Source organism: Mustela nigripes, chromosome X, assembly GCF_022355385.1.
Source record: "Mustela nigripes isolate SB6536 chromosome X, MUSNIG.SB6536, whole genome shotgun sequence".
Taxonomy (NCBI): Eukaryota; Metazoa; Chordata; class Mammalia; order Carnivora; family Mustelidae; genus Mustela; species Mustela nigripes.
In genome coordinates this window covers 68,042,167-68,057,831 of record NC_081575.1, presented here as the reverse complement: position 1 = coordinate 68,057,831, position 15,665 = coordinate 68,042,167, and the positions used below count along the sequence as shown (strand labels likewise).

General features: G+C 41.4%; 2 protein-coding genes across 5 annotated transcripts in view; both read left to right on the top strand.

The window, feature by feature from the left end:
* NONO (non-POU domain containing octamer binding) overlaps positions 1-8,494 on the top strand; it is a 13,998-nt gene extending 5,504 nt beyond the window's left edge. For all 3 annotated transcript variants that reach the window (XM_059385961.1, XM_059385963.1, XM_059385962.1), the window contains 10 exons: positions 919-1,078; positions 2,250-2,443; positions 3,932-4,233; positions 4,839-4,934; positions 5,131-5,327; positions 5,668-5,752; positions 6,149-6,251; positions 6,837-6,876; positions 7,111-7,220; positions 7,926-8,494. In XM_059385961.1, coding sequence (XP_059241944.1) covers positions 928-1,078; positions 2,250-2,443; positions 3,932-4,233; positions 4,839-4,934; positions 5,131-5,327; positions 5,668-5,752; positions 6,149-6,251; positions 6,837-6,876; positions 7,111-7,220; positions 7,926-8,060 — 1,413 coding nt within the window. In that variant the 5' untranslated portion in view covers positions 919-927 and the 3' untranslated portion in view covers positions 8,061-8,494. The remainder of the gene's footprint in view (positions 1-918; positions 1,079-2,249; positions 2,444-3,931; positions 4,234-4,838; positions 4,935-5,130; positions 5,328-5,667; positions 5,753-6,148; positions 6,252-6,836; positions 6,877-7,110; positions 7,221-7,925) is intronic.
* A 332-nt stretch (positions 8,495-8,826) lies between these two features.
* ITGB1BP2 (integrin subunit beta 1 binding protein 2) lies at positions 8,827-13,122 on the top strand. Of its 2 annotated transcripts, XM_059385965.1 has the most exons (11): positions 8,827-9,639; positions 9,880-9,929; positions 10,019-10,075; positions 10,154-10,299; positions 10,998-11,092; positions 11,198-11,256; positions 11,387-11,457; positions 11,577-11,676; positions 11,947-12,060; positions 12,305-12,367; positions 12,720-13,122. In XM_059385965.1, the coding sequence occupies exons 1-11, from the start codon at positions 9,576-9,578 to the stop codon at positions 12,945-12,947; spliced, it is 1,047 nt and encodes a 348-aa protein (XP_059241948.1). In that variant the 5' UTR covers positions 8,827-9,575; the 3' UTR covers positions 12,948-13,122. The 2 variants fall into 2 exon arrangements, with proteins under 2 accessions (XP_059241948.1, XP_059241947.1); XM_059385964.1 differs by lacking the exons at positions 8,827-9,639; positions 9,880-9,929; positions 10,019-10,075 and having other exon boundaries at positions 10,283-10,349.
* The last annotated feature ends 2,543 nt before the right edge of the window (positions 13,123-15,665 follow it).

Genomic DNA, 15,665 nt, shown 5'->3' with positions numbered 1-15,665 from the left:
ATTGCTGGCGAACTGTCCTTAAATGAGGAAGATGGTCCTCAGCTTGTTAACTAGATCAATTAGAAAATTTCCATTTTAAAGCCATTAGTTTTTTGTTTTGTTTTTTTTTTAAGCCATTAGTTTTTGAATTCACTCTGGATTGTACCAGGAATTTTCCTTTTGTTTTAATCTTACGTTAATTTTTAGGTGAGATTTAACATTATATATTCATCTTTTTTATTTGATGCTTTTCATTGCTTTAGTAGTCACTTATCTTCATTGTGATTAATAACCATATTTACTGAATGCTTACTATATTTCAGTACTAAGCTAGTGTTTTCACATGTTTATGAATTCTCATAGCCATCTTGAGAGGTATTTTTATTAGCTTCTTTGTAACAGCTTAAATTTGTGTAGAAGTGATTTACTAAGTAGTACATAGCTAGTGAGTACTAGGACCATGCTTCCAATCTAAGTATGTCTAACTACACAGCCCATACTTTCTCTACTGTTCATTCCATATCTACTGTAGGTTGTTACCAGGTAACAAAATTTAATAGTCCTTGTCCTTGTGATAAGTAGAATCTATTTCCTTCAGTATGTTTTAATATTATGATAGAGCTAGTTTTTAGGCAGTAGCTTCTTTGGGGAAAGTAGTTTCCAATTAATGTATAGAACTAGTGAACTAGAAGTTTCTTCAAGCTACTCTGATGCAAGCTGTTCTCATTTAGAACTTGTCTAGCTTCTCCATGCAGCATAACTGCTAAAGTCTAGTGGTATTTAGGTTTTTGAGTGGTGCAACTTTGCCATACTTGTTTACAATAACCAGTTTGAATCTGGCAAAAGCCAGGATATCAGAGATGATTAGTGACACATAAATCATCAGGAAGGTGACTGATTAGTCCTGAATGTATTTGGCAGTCCACATTTTCCTTTTAGGGTGCAAAAATGCAGAGCAATAAAACCTTTAACTTGGAGAAGCAAAACCATACTCCAAGGAAGCATCATCAGCATCACCACCAGCAGCACCACCAGCAGCAACAGCAGCAGCCGCCACCGCCACCAATACCCGCAAATGGGCAACAGGCCAGCAGCCAGAGTGAGTACATGCTTGTAGGGGGGTCAGAATAGGTTCCCTCTTGGGAAAGGTTTCTTGGTTTTTAGATTAGTCTCTTGGGCTTAAAAAAGGAATAAGCCTTTGTGGCACACCTTTTGCTCTTTTTTTCCCCTATTTACCTCTTAATACTTGGGATAGAAAAGGGTGAGTCACTCAGAGGAGGAGCAGACATGTTGGGCAGCAGATGAGTACAAGTTGCTGTGTTGTGTTAGCGTATTCTGCTAAACAGATGTCTGTGTGTTTTACCTCAGAGCTCGGTTCTTAGAGGTAATCGTCAGATTGGTAGTTAGAAAATGTAGAACAAGTCTTTAAGGGAAAAGAAGTCTGGTACTGAGTGTTATACTTTAAGCCTGGGTTCTGTGCCAGCCCGTTTTTAATCAGAGTAAACATTCTTTAAAGGCATGTTCCATTCATTCAGCAAACTTTGAGTACCTATTGTGTGCCTTTAAAACTAGAACCAACCTAAACCCTCTTTTATTTCCAGAGATCCCTACAAAGAATACTGTTTCCTAACTCATTTCCTTTCATTCCGTTAACCCAAGCATGAAAGAATGGGAACTGTTAAGGTTTTGAAGATTGGTGAGAGATTGGGAAAATGGAGCAATTATGTTTCAATTTTATTTTTTAAAGATTTTATTTATTTGAGAGTGAGTGAAAGTGCATAAGTAGGGGGAGGGACAGAGGGAGAGGGATAAAAAGACTCCTCACTGAGCAGGGAAGCCCAGTGTGGGGCTTGATCCCGGGACCCTGGGATCCTGACCTGAGCCAAAGGCAGACACTTAACCGATTCAGCCATCAAGGTACGCCCTATGTTTCAAATTTAAAAAACTGATCTCTTCTGACATAAGTCTCCTTGACTTGCTTAATTTTCTCTTTGACCAATAGCTTCTGTATTGTCTTTCTGTCTCTTAGTCCGGGTGTCTCCTGACCCTTAGTAGAGCTATTGAGAAGTACTCCCAGATGTCTGCATACTGCTTTGACATTTTAAGGTCCAATTTACTGATAAGTGGTTATTGGATAGATTATTTTGGGAAATGGTGTTTGACTTCTTTACAACAATTGGGTTTCCTAATCTAGCAGCAGTTGTACCTCTTTGAGAATGTGACTGTAGATCTCTTTGCCCAATCTTTTGAGTGACTGTGTATTCTCTCAGATGAAGGCTTGACTATCGACCTGAAGAATTTTAGGAAACCAGGAGAGAAGACCTTCACCCAACGTAGCCGGCTCTTTGTGGGCAATCTTCCTCCTGACATCACTGAGGAGGAGATGAGGAAACTCTTTGAGAAATACGGGAAGGCAGGCGAAGTCTTCATTCATAAGGATAAGGGCTTTGGCTTTATCCGCTTGGTAAGCAAGAATGGGCTTTTAGAGTATGTGCTCTGAAAGGTGGGGAAGCCGGGGAATGATGGATATGGAAAATTAGGAAGTGGAAATAATTCTCAAATGGTCTGTTTGTTAAATGTTTAATAGTTATAGTTGGTAGAACAGGACAGAAGATACAGGTTTTATTTTTATTTTTCCTCATAGGTTTTTGTTTTGTTTCAAGGGCAACATAGGTTTATTTGTCTAGGACACTGAGACTAAAATATGCTCTTTGGAACTTCTGTTTTAATTGGTAAATTTCAAACATACAGAGATAGACACAATAGTATAGTGAACCTATATATACTTCATGCCCAGGTTTAATAATTATCAACTCAATTTTATTTTATCTTAGTAATGATTAAGGTTTATATGATTTATTTCCCAAGTTCTTGCCTATGTATTATCTCACTTAAGGCTTTTTGAAACTATGAAGGGACAGTTTTATTCATATCTATTTTTAAAAAATTTTTAAATTGTGTTAAAATACATATAAAATTTATTTATCCGTTTTTAAGTGTAGATCTTTTTCATAAAAACTGATTTGATTAAGAAACATGTTTAAGTATATGAGGGAGGAACTTTTCTAAGCATTCTCTACATAAACAAGGAACATAATGTGTTAGCAAGTTCACTAGATACTGTGGTCAGAGCTAGTTTTCATTCCATATCTACCATTAACTCGAGATTACATGGGCAGGTAATTTTTTCTGGGGTTCAAGGTTCCTCTTTATTTTTTTTTTTTTAAGATTTTATTTATTTATTTGACAGAGATCACAAGTAGGCAGAGAGGCAGGCAGAGAGAGAGAGAGAGAAAGAGGGAAGCAGGCTTCCTGCGGAGCAGAGAGCCCAATGCGGGCCTCGATCCCAGGATCTTGAGATCATGACCCGAGCCGAAGGCAGCAGCCCAAACCACTGAGCCACCCAGGCGCCCCTCAAGGTTCCTCTTTAGTAATACGAGAAGGGGTTCCCATTAGGGTCTGTGGTTCTAAAGAGGTCTCATGAAGGGCATACATGATTTTCGTTAAACTTGTATGTAGCTAGTGAAATTAAAATATTCTGGCTGCTATATTGTAATTACTGTAATAAAATTATAATTTTATATTACATTTTTATATTACATATATTACATGTATAAAAATTGTAATAAAATATTCTGGCTGCTGGTCATTGCCCCAAAGATCTGTTACCACTTGGGTGAATAACCTACGATACTGATGACCATATAAGTGGTATTAACTTCTAGAATTTCCAGTTGATTCATTACAAGGATATCAGAGCAATTAACTATCCCAAAGAGTTATCTGAAACATGTAATTTCTATTTTTTCAGTACTCTGTAGGTTTCTTTGTGTGTTGTCAGGGTTTGGGGCAGGTAGACATTTTATATTGGGCTGTGCTACTTTTGACTCTTGATCCTGCACATGTGGTTTTTGTCAAACTCAAGTTATTCTAACTTTCCTCTGCTTTATAGGAAACACGAACCCTAGCGGAGATTGCCAAAGTAGAACTGGACAACATGCCACTCCGTGGAAAGCAGCTGCGTGTGCGCTTTGCCTGCCATAGTGCATCCCTTACAGTCCGAAACCTTCCTCAGTATGTTTCCAATGAACTGCTGGAGGAAGCCTTTTCGGTGTTTGGCCAGGTGGAAAGGGCTGTGGTCATTGTGGATGATCGAGGAAGGCCCTCAGGAAAAGGCATTGTTGAATTCTCAGGGAAGCCAGCTGCTCGGAAAGCTCTGGACAGGTGCAGTGAAGGCTCCTTCCTGCTAACCACGTAAGTGAAGGGGTGCTTTTAGAAATAGACCGTAGGTCATCACTTCCTTTGGTGGTGTGGGAAGGTAACCTCTAGGAACCATGTTTTTGTGTTCACTTAAAGACTTTGGATATTATAATTCTAACTTTTTAGTAGGGTTTTCAGTGTAATCTTACTTAAATTAACAGAAATAGTATGAGGATTAAGAAATAAACCTTTCAGTCTTCTAGTAGGTTGTTTAATCAGTGTTAAATCTCCCCTTTGAAGTCTTAGAACTCTGAAAAGTTGTTTTGTGCATGCAGCATCTCTGTGTTTACTTGACGTCATTGTCTGGAGTTTTCTAGATACTGGATATTTAAACTGCACTTAAGTATCCTATCTACTTACTTTGAACATCTTTAAAGCTGTATTCTGAGATTTAAAGCCTCATTCCATCCCGTCAACCCCAGATTCCACATAATGCCATTAAAAGAACTTGGTTACTTGGGAATGGGTATAAAGACTCCTTTAGAAATGTTTAATTGTCCAGTCCTGATCCCTAACTACTTAACCATGCCAGTGGCAGGTATAGAGAGGAAGCCTGCTGTAGGGTATAATTTGATTGACACTGAGCTGCTTTCTCCCAGATTTCCTCGGCCTGTGACTGTGGAGCCCATGGACCAATTGGATGATGAAGAGGGACTTCCAGAGAAGCTGGTTATAAAGAACCAGCAATTTCACAAGTATGTAGTTCTAATAGATTCCCTTTTGGGTGCTTGTCTATTCTTAAGGAAGCTTGTAAAGGGATGTGTCAAAGAGGCAGGTCTTTCCTGTAGCTATTCATTGGCCACTATAGTCTTGGCCCTCAGGAGGAATGCAGTGCTTGGGTGGGGGGGAATCTTGGACACAGTTTTAATAATCCAGGAACCTTGTCTACAGGGAGCGAGAGCAGCCACCCAGATTTGCACAGCCTGGCTCCTTTGAGTATGAGTATGCCATGCGCTGGAAGGCACTCATTGAGATGGAGAAGCAGCAGCAGGACCAAGTGGACCGCAACATCAAGGAGGCTCGTGAGAAGCTGGAGATGGAGATGGAGGCTGCTCGCCATGAGCACCAGGTGATGCTGATGAGACAGGGTGAGTATGGTCGTACAGCTCTTCAATCTAGAATGAGAACAAGATGACTTTCTTCAGGAATGTTTTATATCAGTTGTTAGAGAAAGGCCTAAATCTCTGCTTTTATTCTCTGAAATATTTTGTTGATCTCAGTAGGCAGATGAGCTTGGAGATGTGACAGAGAATGTTGGATTCTGTGGAGAAGGACATAATAGGAGTAACTTCATTTTTGGAATCTGGATAGCTCAGATGGCCATGTGGGGATTATATATCCCCTTTGCTTTCTGGATCTTTATGGAAAATTATTAGGCCTATATGAGGAGAATGAAGAATGCTCTGGATTGGTCTATTGTTTTCCTAGACTTGATGAGGCGCCAGGAAGAACTTCGGAGGATGGAGGAGCTGCACAACCAAGAAGTGCAAAAACGAAAGCAGCTGGAGCTCAGGTGACTAGCTCTGAACTCTCTCCTCTGACAGCTCTGATGTAATGTCTCATTCCCTTTTCCTTTTGCCTGGCTGCCTCATGCATTTGTCAATATTGCCTGAAGGCTTCTCATGTTCTCCCTTCGGATGGGAAACATTTCAGAGGCCCGTGATTCTAGGAGTTACCCAGAGCTGCACTAAAGGGAACGCAGCTGAGTGCTGCTGTCAGGAGGCTCCTTTCCAGAAGGAAGAATTTTCCCCCGAAGGACACCTTTGGCTTGCTTTAGGGCTGAACACATTTAGCAGTGAGTTTCTTGGAAAGCTCTGATAGCTTTCAGTAGGCTCTTGATCTCCCCTGTTAAGATAATCGGCTCAAGTTCTGGAATGTCTCTGCTAAATACTTTGGTCACTCTCTGTAGGCAGGAGGAGGAGCGTAGGCGCCGTGAGGAAGAGATGCGACGGCAACAGGAAGAAATGATGCGGCGACAGCAGGAAGGATTCAAGGGAACATTCCCTGATGCGGTATATCTCCCATGTGCCCATGATGTACCAGGCCAGTTATACAACAAACCCACCATAAGTTGTCCACTAGGACTATAAAACATACCAGGTTATGACCAGTTTTTGTATTCTGTGAAACTCCTTTTAGAAAGAAGAATTCATAAGAAGGAAAGGTAAGGTGTGAAGGGGAGTTCTTGCTTCACAGGCAACTTAGGATGGAGAGCTAGGGCCAGTGTTACACTGTTTAGACTCAGTGATTACATGATGAGACATATCCAGTTCTATAGCAGCCTAAACTAGTTCTCTGATGTCATTGGCATTACTGTGCAGATTGAGGTCCTTGAAGTCTTTGAAGTCGTTGGCTATCTCTCCCCTTGCCTTTTATCTATTCTGTTCTAGGAGACACTGACTTGTGTCCTTGCAATTCTAACCTTGAACTCAACTGCACAACTAGCAAGGAGATGTTGGTTTTCCTCAGCTTGGCCTCAGTGTACTTGGAATGTGTTACCACTCTGTTTGCTTCCCTTAGAGTGTGGTCCTCAATGTATTGTGAATGGTAGAATGCAGTACTGTCTTGGACTGTCTTGAGTATTTCATATTTTTCAGAGAGAACAGGAGATACGGATGGGCCAGATGGCTATGGGAGGTAAGGACTTAGGAGGTTAATGGCTCTGATTTCCTTTTTTGTATGATTTCTGGTGAACTCAGTGGCTTCCCAGACATAGTCCAGATTTAAGGGGGCTGACATTTCTCTCAGGGAGCATCGTTTTGGGGGGTGGGTAACACATCCTTAGCTCAGAGGTCTTATTGAATTGTTTTCTCTTGCACAGAAAGACTGACAGGGTCTGTCTCCTGTACCGATCACACTTTTCTGCTTTAGGTGCTATGGGAATAAACAACAGAGGCGCCATGCCCCCTGCTCCAGTGCCAGCTGGTACCCCAGCTCCTCCAGGACCTGCCACTATGATGCCAGATGGAACCTTGGGATTGGTAATACACTGCAGAGCCTTACAGTAATTCTAAATGGTGATAGGAAAAAGGACTTTGATTTCAGTCCCTGTGCCTGCCTAATTTTAGGGTCACTGGTTTCCATTAAATGTAACCTGAAGGTCTTGATTTTTTGAATTTTGAACAAACCCAGTCTCTATGATTTGTCTAGGAGTTAAGTAAATGCCTTTGATTGGCTTGTCTGACTGTTGAGGTGCTATCCTGGGTTAACGGGGGTAACAGGTTTCGCTTAGTTGTTATTGTTTTGGAGGGAAGGCAACTGAAGGTTAGGTATTAATCACATAAAATAGATTAGGAACCCAAAAGGCTTTATGGCTCATACTGAGTTCTAGTTCTAGTGTCAAAATTTTAAAACTGGGTGGCTATAAGATTGCTGAAGAGTGATGGCTTGTCCTTGTCCATATACTTAGTTCAAGAAAAGGGAGTTAAGTAGAATTTACTTAGTCTGGGAATTTGCTGTGTAATATTGCTTAGTCAATAGGAATTGGGATAAAAAGAAAGGTAGCTTGGTTGGGTGGGTCTGTAATTCAGACAGCCTTCTTTTCAGGGATGTCCACTAAGTTCTAAACAGTCTTAGTCACGCCTAGCACATCAAGAGCTTTGAATGGCCCCCCTGGGAAGGATTACAAATGGGTGGGAAGCTTGGGACATAGGTTCTATTGTAACTTTGCTCTCTTCTCTTCCAAGACCCCACCAACAACTGAACGCTTTGGCCAAGCTGCTACAATGGAAGGAATTGGGGCAATTGGTGGAACCCCTCCTGCATTCAACCGTGCAGCTCCTGGAGCTGAATTTGCTCCAAACAAACGTCGCCGATACTAATAAAAATTTCAATGTCTAGTTTCTCAAAAACCCTTTAAAGAAGGACCCTTTTTGGACTAGCCAGAATTCTGCCCTGAAGTGTTAGGGATTCCTCCCAATAGTTAGGTCTTCCTTGCCTGTACTACTCTGAGGGAGTTTGCTGGAGGCTGAGGGCAAGGGAGGGGCGATATTTAACAAATCAGTTCAGTGTGGTATATCGTTTAATCGATTCTGTGTGGTGCATTCCTGAAGTCTCATGTGATTGTTGAGGGCCTGGGGTTGGGGGAACCATGGCAAAATGGATCCAGTTAGAGCCCCCATTAATCTTGATCATTCCATTCTTTGTCCATCCTGTTCTATTTGGTTTCTCATTATACCCTTCAACCCCAGAGACACTGCCACATACACCACAAAAATAAATCCCCCAATGACCTTAGCCCCGTTGTTCCATTCATTCACAGATGGGAATTCAGGCAAATGTCCACAGAGGTCACAGACAGCATACATACGGTTCTGTTATATCCCATATATTACCCCTTCATGTCCTAAGGAAGACATTTTCTCTTAGAGATTTTCATTTTAGTGTATCTTTAAAAAATCTCGTGTTAAGTTGCCTCCATCTTTTTTCTTGGGTTTGGACAACCCAGGAACGGCCCTTTTGTGTCTATGATGTTGCTGTTCACAGCTTTTCTTGATAGGCCTAGTACAATCTTTGGAACAGGGTTGCTGTATGCTAAAAGTTGGACAGTAGCTCTTAGCCTTGCCTATCTTAGGTAGTTATGCTGTGCATTTTTTTTTATTGGTGTACCATGTTTGATTTGTCCCTGATATCTTTGGAGTTTTTCTGAGAAATGGAGCAGTAATACAGCATCAACTTATTAAAATACGTTTTAAGCCTTTTAATTTTCTGTGCTATTTTTGAAAGGGAATGGAGGGAGGGGAGTTCTGTCCCGAGATAATCATAGGTTCCATAAGGATAATCCTTTATCACCTTTTGCTCAAAAGTATGGATATCCATTTAGGCAAACTTGGGAGGTTGGATGCGTACTATGGCTTATGTGGTTGACAAAGATTGGTGCTATTGGTATACAGAAGCAATCAGGATGAGCAGAAAGCTGCTGCTTGAAGAAAATGAGCTGGAAGAACTGGGATACCTTCACTGAGCTGAAGGGGTCTCGAAATTGGGATTCATTTCTGAGCAGCTGCTGGTATGTCAGAGGCTTGGAATTGGCTTGGCCGGGTAAATCTAAAACTGTCTCAGCAGTGATTAGCTGACCTCACCCAAGTTCCAGGTCCTAGTCTGCCTGATCCTTTTTTCTTGAGCCCCAGAGCTAAAATGCTCCTGAGCGTGCTCCTATTGGTCGAGAAGACCAACTAAAGTTCCCTTGCCCATGTTAGGAGGTGTACGCCTCCTGAACTAAAGATAGAAACAGCTGGCCCTTGCAGACAGCTAAAAGCCTCCAGACTAAGAGGTGTTCCCCACTCGGCAGCCAGACTCCTTGAGATACCCTTTCAGTAATTCTACCAACGGCCTCCATGTCTCTGCTCTGCCATAACAAAGGCTGTGGGCAGCACTTTGACCCCAATGCTAACCTTCCTGGTGAGTAATTCTCACTTTGCCAGGGGGCTCCTAAGTGCTGGGGGAGTGGTCAGTGTGGGAAGAATGTTAAAGGAGCAGAGAAATACAGTGTATCTGCCCTGCTTTAATTGGTCTGGGTGGTTTTCAGTTTTTTTTTTTTTTTCTAAAGGAAAACCATGAGCATATAAATCTGGGGAAGAAGTAAGAGTAGTGATATTTGGTATAGTTGCCTTTCCTTGATCTTTCTGCTGGTATCCACAGATTCCTGTTGCCATCACCCTGGGGTCCCAATCTTCCACGATGCACTTAAGGTGAGGAGTAGGCAAGAAGGGATAGCAAGACCATTTCCCAAAGGAAATCTACCCAGGAATCTAAGCTGAGCTGGGTCTTTTGTTACCAGGGTTGGTCCTGCTGCCGGAAGCGAACTGTAGATTTCTCTGAGTTCTTAAACATCAAGGTAAATTATTTACTTCCTTGGATTCTGTCCCTAATAGAAGGATTCTATCCCTAATCCTTCTTTCCTTATCTGTACTAGGGCTGTACTGTGGGACCACACTGTGCTGAGAAGCTCCCAGAGGCCCCTCAACCTGAGGTGCCTGCCACAAGCAGTTCACTTCAGGAGCAAAAACCTCTGAATACGATTCCAAAGTCAGCAGAGACTTTGCGTCGGGAGAGGCCCAAGTAAAGAGAAAGTCCCTGGGTTTTTCCTACATTCATGGAGCTTCCTAGAAGTGATTAATGGGTCACTGGGGCTTGGGTACTAGGGATATGAGATGGGGCAAGTGTTAGGGTTTGTGTATATTTTATACCTTAGGGGAAATTTGTATCCAGAAATAATGTCTTTGCTTTAAGGTTGGTATGGGGGTGATGGGATAGGTGTTTAGAATCAATAGAGTAGATAGCTCCTCATAAATAAATACTTAGTTATAATACAAGAGAGATTGTTGAGGATGACCTGCCTTTTTTTTCATTATGGAATACATTAAAATAAGTTTTAGATCAAGAAGAAAATGCAGTATTGGCAGCCAAGAGGCCGTAGAGAATAAATTAATTTTGTGGAAGTAGCATGAACAACAGAAGAAAGTCATGTTAGGTCCACAATTAGAAGAGGATGAGCATATAATGGAAGTTCTGCAGAGCAATGTTAGATTGAGAGCAACTGAGTAGATGGGCAGAAAAGCTCTAGGGATTTCCCCAGGGCTCAGGGACTTGGGATGTCCACAAAGAAGATTATTGGCAATGGAGTTGCTACTCAACTTTTCCAACCCTGCCACCACTTTCACCAGATCTCTTTGACACCATTACCACTGGTGGGAGTGTTGGAGCTGATGATCATGGTTAATGGGTCAGAACTAAATCACCCCACCCATACCCCATAGGTCAGATTTCCCTCCAAAGCTGCTTCCACTAAATATATCCCAAGCACTGGAAATGGCATTGGAACAGAAGGAATTGGATCAAGAACCTGGAACAGGTAAGTGGGTCCTCAGTAGGACAGGCTTTGCAGACTGAAATTTAGTGCAAGTGGCAATTAAGTGGAGAGAATAGATAGGTTCCTGACTCTGTTTCCTTTGCCCAGGACTTGACAGTAGTCTGATCCGGACTGGTTCCAGCTGCCAGAATCCAGGATGTGATGCTGTGAGTGAGAGCTTATAGAGGGTGCAATCATGTAGCTGAGAGATACTATACCTGGGATGACAGATATGAGGGTGTGTGGGGTATACTTTAGAATGACCTGATTCTTCTGATTCTCCTTTACCCATCTTAGATTTACCAAAGCCCTGAGAGTGATGCTACTCCATGTACTTACCACCCAGGAGCACCTCGATTCCATGAGGGGTGAGAGAGGGGACTGGGTATGGTCTATAAGACCAGTTTCTCCCACTGTTTGATAAGGGGGACATGGGGGCTCATGGGGAGGGGAAAGGAGATTCAGGTGAATTACCTTCCTACCTCAGGATGAAGTCTTGGAGCTGTTGTGGTATCCAGACCCTGGATTTTGGGGCATTCCTGGCACAGCCAGGATGCAGAGTTGGTAGGCATGACTGGGGGAAGCAGGTAAGCCCCAGCTTTCCCAAACTTTTGATTAGAACCCAATTTCAGAAATAATTTCCCCCTCCTTGTACCTCATGGCCAAGCTCTCTAACTCCTCCCTTTTGTACAAACCAAATAAGATTCTGTTCCTTACCTTCAGCAGCCTGGAGTCTTTGCAATATGAAGTAGTGTTAATCTTTTCTGAGATTCTGTGTCTCTTCTTTGACACACCTGAGAACTTTCCTTGGGTTAAGCATTCATTCTTACCACACACATTTCACATCTTCTCTTTAGCTGCCAGCATCTTGCCGTCATGATTGGCATCAGACAGAGTCCTTAGTAGTGGTGACTATATACGGCCAGATTCCACTTCCTGCGTTCAACTGGGTGAAGGCCAGTCAAACTGAGGTGAGGAGTGTCTGATCCTGGATGGGAGGCTGGTGAAGGGATACAACAGTTTTACAGGCAGAGCTGCTGTATGCAGCAAACATGTGGGCTCCATAGTCCCCTGAGAGGAGGGTAGAGCTAGTAGGTCAGGGCTGTCTGGCTGACCTGTGGATATAGGGCTCACACCTCTGGGCTGGTTCTCTGTTGTAATAACTTGTTCTTACCTTCTGGGATTGTTACTGCCCCTGTAATTCTTCCCTCTCAGCTTCATGTCCACATTGTCTTTGATGGTAACCGTGTGTTCCAGGCACAGATGAAGCTCTGGGGGGTAAGTGAAGATAAGGGACACGAGGGGGGGATCATGGGGTGAAAAGAAGGGCCAGACTAGAATGAATAGCCATTGTCTTGAGGGAAGGAAATCTGGTGGGAAAGTAGACGTTTTCTCTTCATTTGCTTAGTCTTTCTCCCCCTTTCTCTCCCTTTTTTCTCTCCCCTCCTTCTTCTCTCCTTTCCTCTTTCTTTCTTATTATCTCATTTTATTCCTCCCCTATCTTGTTTTGCCCACCTTACATTTGTTTATTTTTCTTTGTCATTAATTACTACCCCACCCTCACCACAATCCTTTTGATTTCCTCATTTTCTTCTTCTTCTGTGTTCCTCTATCTTTTCCTCCTCCTCAGGTCATAAACGTGGAGCAGAGCTCTGTCTCCTTGATGCCATCTCGGGTTGAAATCTCCTTGGTCAAGGCTGACCCAGGATCCTGGGCCCAGCTGGAGCACCCCGATGCACTAGCTGAGAAGGCTAAGGCAGGGATTGGGTTAGAGATGGATGAGGAAGAATCTGAGGATTCAGATGATGATCTGAGCTGGACAGAGGAGGAGGAAGAGGAGGAAGCAATGGGGGAATAGTGACACCAGTCAAGTATCTAGATAAGACCTCAGTGATTCCCTTAGAATCTCAGAGACCAGGATATGGTTGGCCATGTGGTGTCATTGAGCAGCAGCAGGCTGAAGGAGGGGAGAACAAAAGTGTCCAAACCATGCTGTTTTTTCCCTTAAATAAATCTTGTATTCTGCAGTTTCACATAGTGTCGTTCTCTCACCTCACTAAGATTGTATTCATTCCTCCCTACTTCTGTGTGTCTTTAACACACGTGTGAAAACAAGCACATGTACATTCAATCTGTTCTTTATAATCACCAGGTAATCTACTGAATACTTATTGTGTGCCCAGTTGTATATTAGGTGATTTAGAGCTGTCTTTTTTTTTTTTAATATTCAGTAAGAACCATAACACTATTTTTTTTTTTACTTAAAAAAAATTTTTTTTTTCCAGTTTAGAGCTATCTATCTGAGAAACAAAAGTCTTATTTGTTCCCCTCAGGAAAATTATAGTCTGGCTGACAGACTAATCCACATGAAATAATAATAAACATTATCAGGTGGTTTAACTGAGTGTTAAATTGTGCAGTACAGTATTTAAGACCTATAGTTGTTGAGAGAGAGTGGAGCAATTAATGTGGACTATAGTAGAAAGGGAAAGCTCAATGGAAGAATGTTTTTTAATAGCTATGTTGGGACACAATTCACATACCATACAATTCACCCATTTAAAGTGTAAAATTCAGTGATTTTTTTTTTTTTAGTATACTCAGAGTTGTGCAACCACTATCAATTTTCATCACTCCAACAAGAAACCCTGTACCCGTTAGTGTACCCAGCCACTATCAGTATCCCCCCAAAATCATAGCTGTGGGCAACCACTAATCTACTTTCTGACTCTATGGATTTTCCTATAATGGATATTTCATATGATTGGAATCATGTAATACGTGGTCTTTTTTAAGAGGCTTCTTTCACTTAGCATAATCTTTTCACGGTTCCTCCATGTTATAACATGTATCAGTACCGTATTCCTTTTATGGCTGAATAATATTCCATTGTGTGCTTATACTACATTATGTTTATTTCATCAACTGAGGTACATTTGGGTTGTTTCCATTATTCTGAATAATGCTCCTATGAACATTTATATACAAGTTTTTATGTGGACTTTTGTTTTCACTTCTCCTGGATATATACCTAGATGTATAATTTCTGGGTCAAATGGTAACTTTAACCTCTTAAGAAACTACAAGACTGTTTTCCAAAGGGGCTGTACCATTTTACATTTCCAACAGCAGTGTAAGGGTTCCAGTTTCTCCCCATCTTCAATAACACTTGTTACTTGTTCTTTTTTTAATGGGTGTGAAGCAGAATTTCATTATGGTTTTAATTGCATTTCCCCAATGCTAATGATGTTGAGCATCTTTTCATGTGCTTATTGGCCATTTGTGTTCTTATTTGGAGAAATGTCTATTCAAGTCCTTTGCCCATTTGTTAAACTTGTTGTCTTTTTATTGCATTGTAAGAATTTTTTTAAGATTTTATTTATTTATTTGACAGACAGAGATCACAACTAGGCAGAGAGGCAGGCAGAGAGAGAGGAGGAAGCAAGCTCCCCGCTGAGCAGAGAGCCCAATGGAGGGCTCGATCCCAGGACCCCGGGATCATGACCTGAGCCGAAGGCAGAGGCTTTAACCTACTGAGCCACCCAGGCGACCCAAGAATTTTTTTTAATATATTCTGGAGACAAGTCTCGTATCAGATATATGACTTGGAAATATTTTCTCCTATTCTTTGTTTTGTCTTTCTACTTCCTTGATGGTGTCCTTTGGTACACGAACATCTTTAACCTCTATGAAGTCTAATTTATCTTTTCTTTGGTTGCTTATATTTTTTGATAACCAAAACATTGCTTAATTCGAGGTCATAAAGAGGATTAGCTCCTATGTTTTTGAAGGGTTTTATAGTTTTACATTTAGGTCTTTGATCCATTTTGAGTTATTTTTTGTGTATGGCATGAGGTAGGGACCCAACTTTATGTTTTTGCATGTGGATATCTAGTTGTCCCAGCATCATTTGTTGAGAAGGCTATTCTGTTCCCACTGGGTTGTCTTGGCACCCTAGTTGAAAATCAATTGACCAAAAATGTAAGGGGTAAGAAATAAATTTTGAATGGAAATTTTTAGAAATGAGAAATTTTGATGGGTATGGAAGAGTGGGGAGAGCCAAGCTAAGGCTGGAAGGTGTTTTGTTTTACTTTTTGTGTTTTATTTTAAATTCCTGAAGTAATACTCAGGAATTACTCAATGTAAAATACTCAGTGCAGAAGTATGTAAAGTAAAAAGTAAATGTTACTCTTTAGACTCCTTCCAAGCTTAGTCCCTTTGCTATTTGTAACACTGCTGACATATCAGAGGATGAGTTTAAGGGAGGGAACAAAAGAGTTGAGTTAAGCTGGATTGGAAGCAGGCTAAAATTCTAGATTAAGGATTTTGAACATGATTTAAAAGAGAGTTAGAGTTAAACTCTATTACTGAAACTTATAGCACACTATATTGAACTTAAATAAAATTTTAAAAAGAGAAAGGCAGTATACGCCGCCTTTTAAAAATGTAGATTCTTTTTTCTTTTTTTATTTATTTATTTTTAAAGATTTTATTTATTTATTTGACAGAGAGAGATCACAAGTAGGCATAGAGGCAGGCAGAGAGAGAGAGAGGTGGAAGCAGGCTCCCTGCTGAG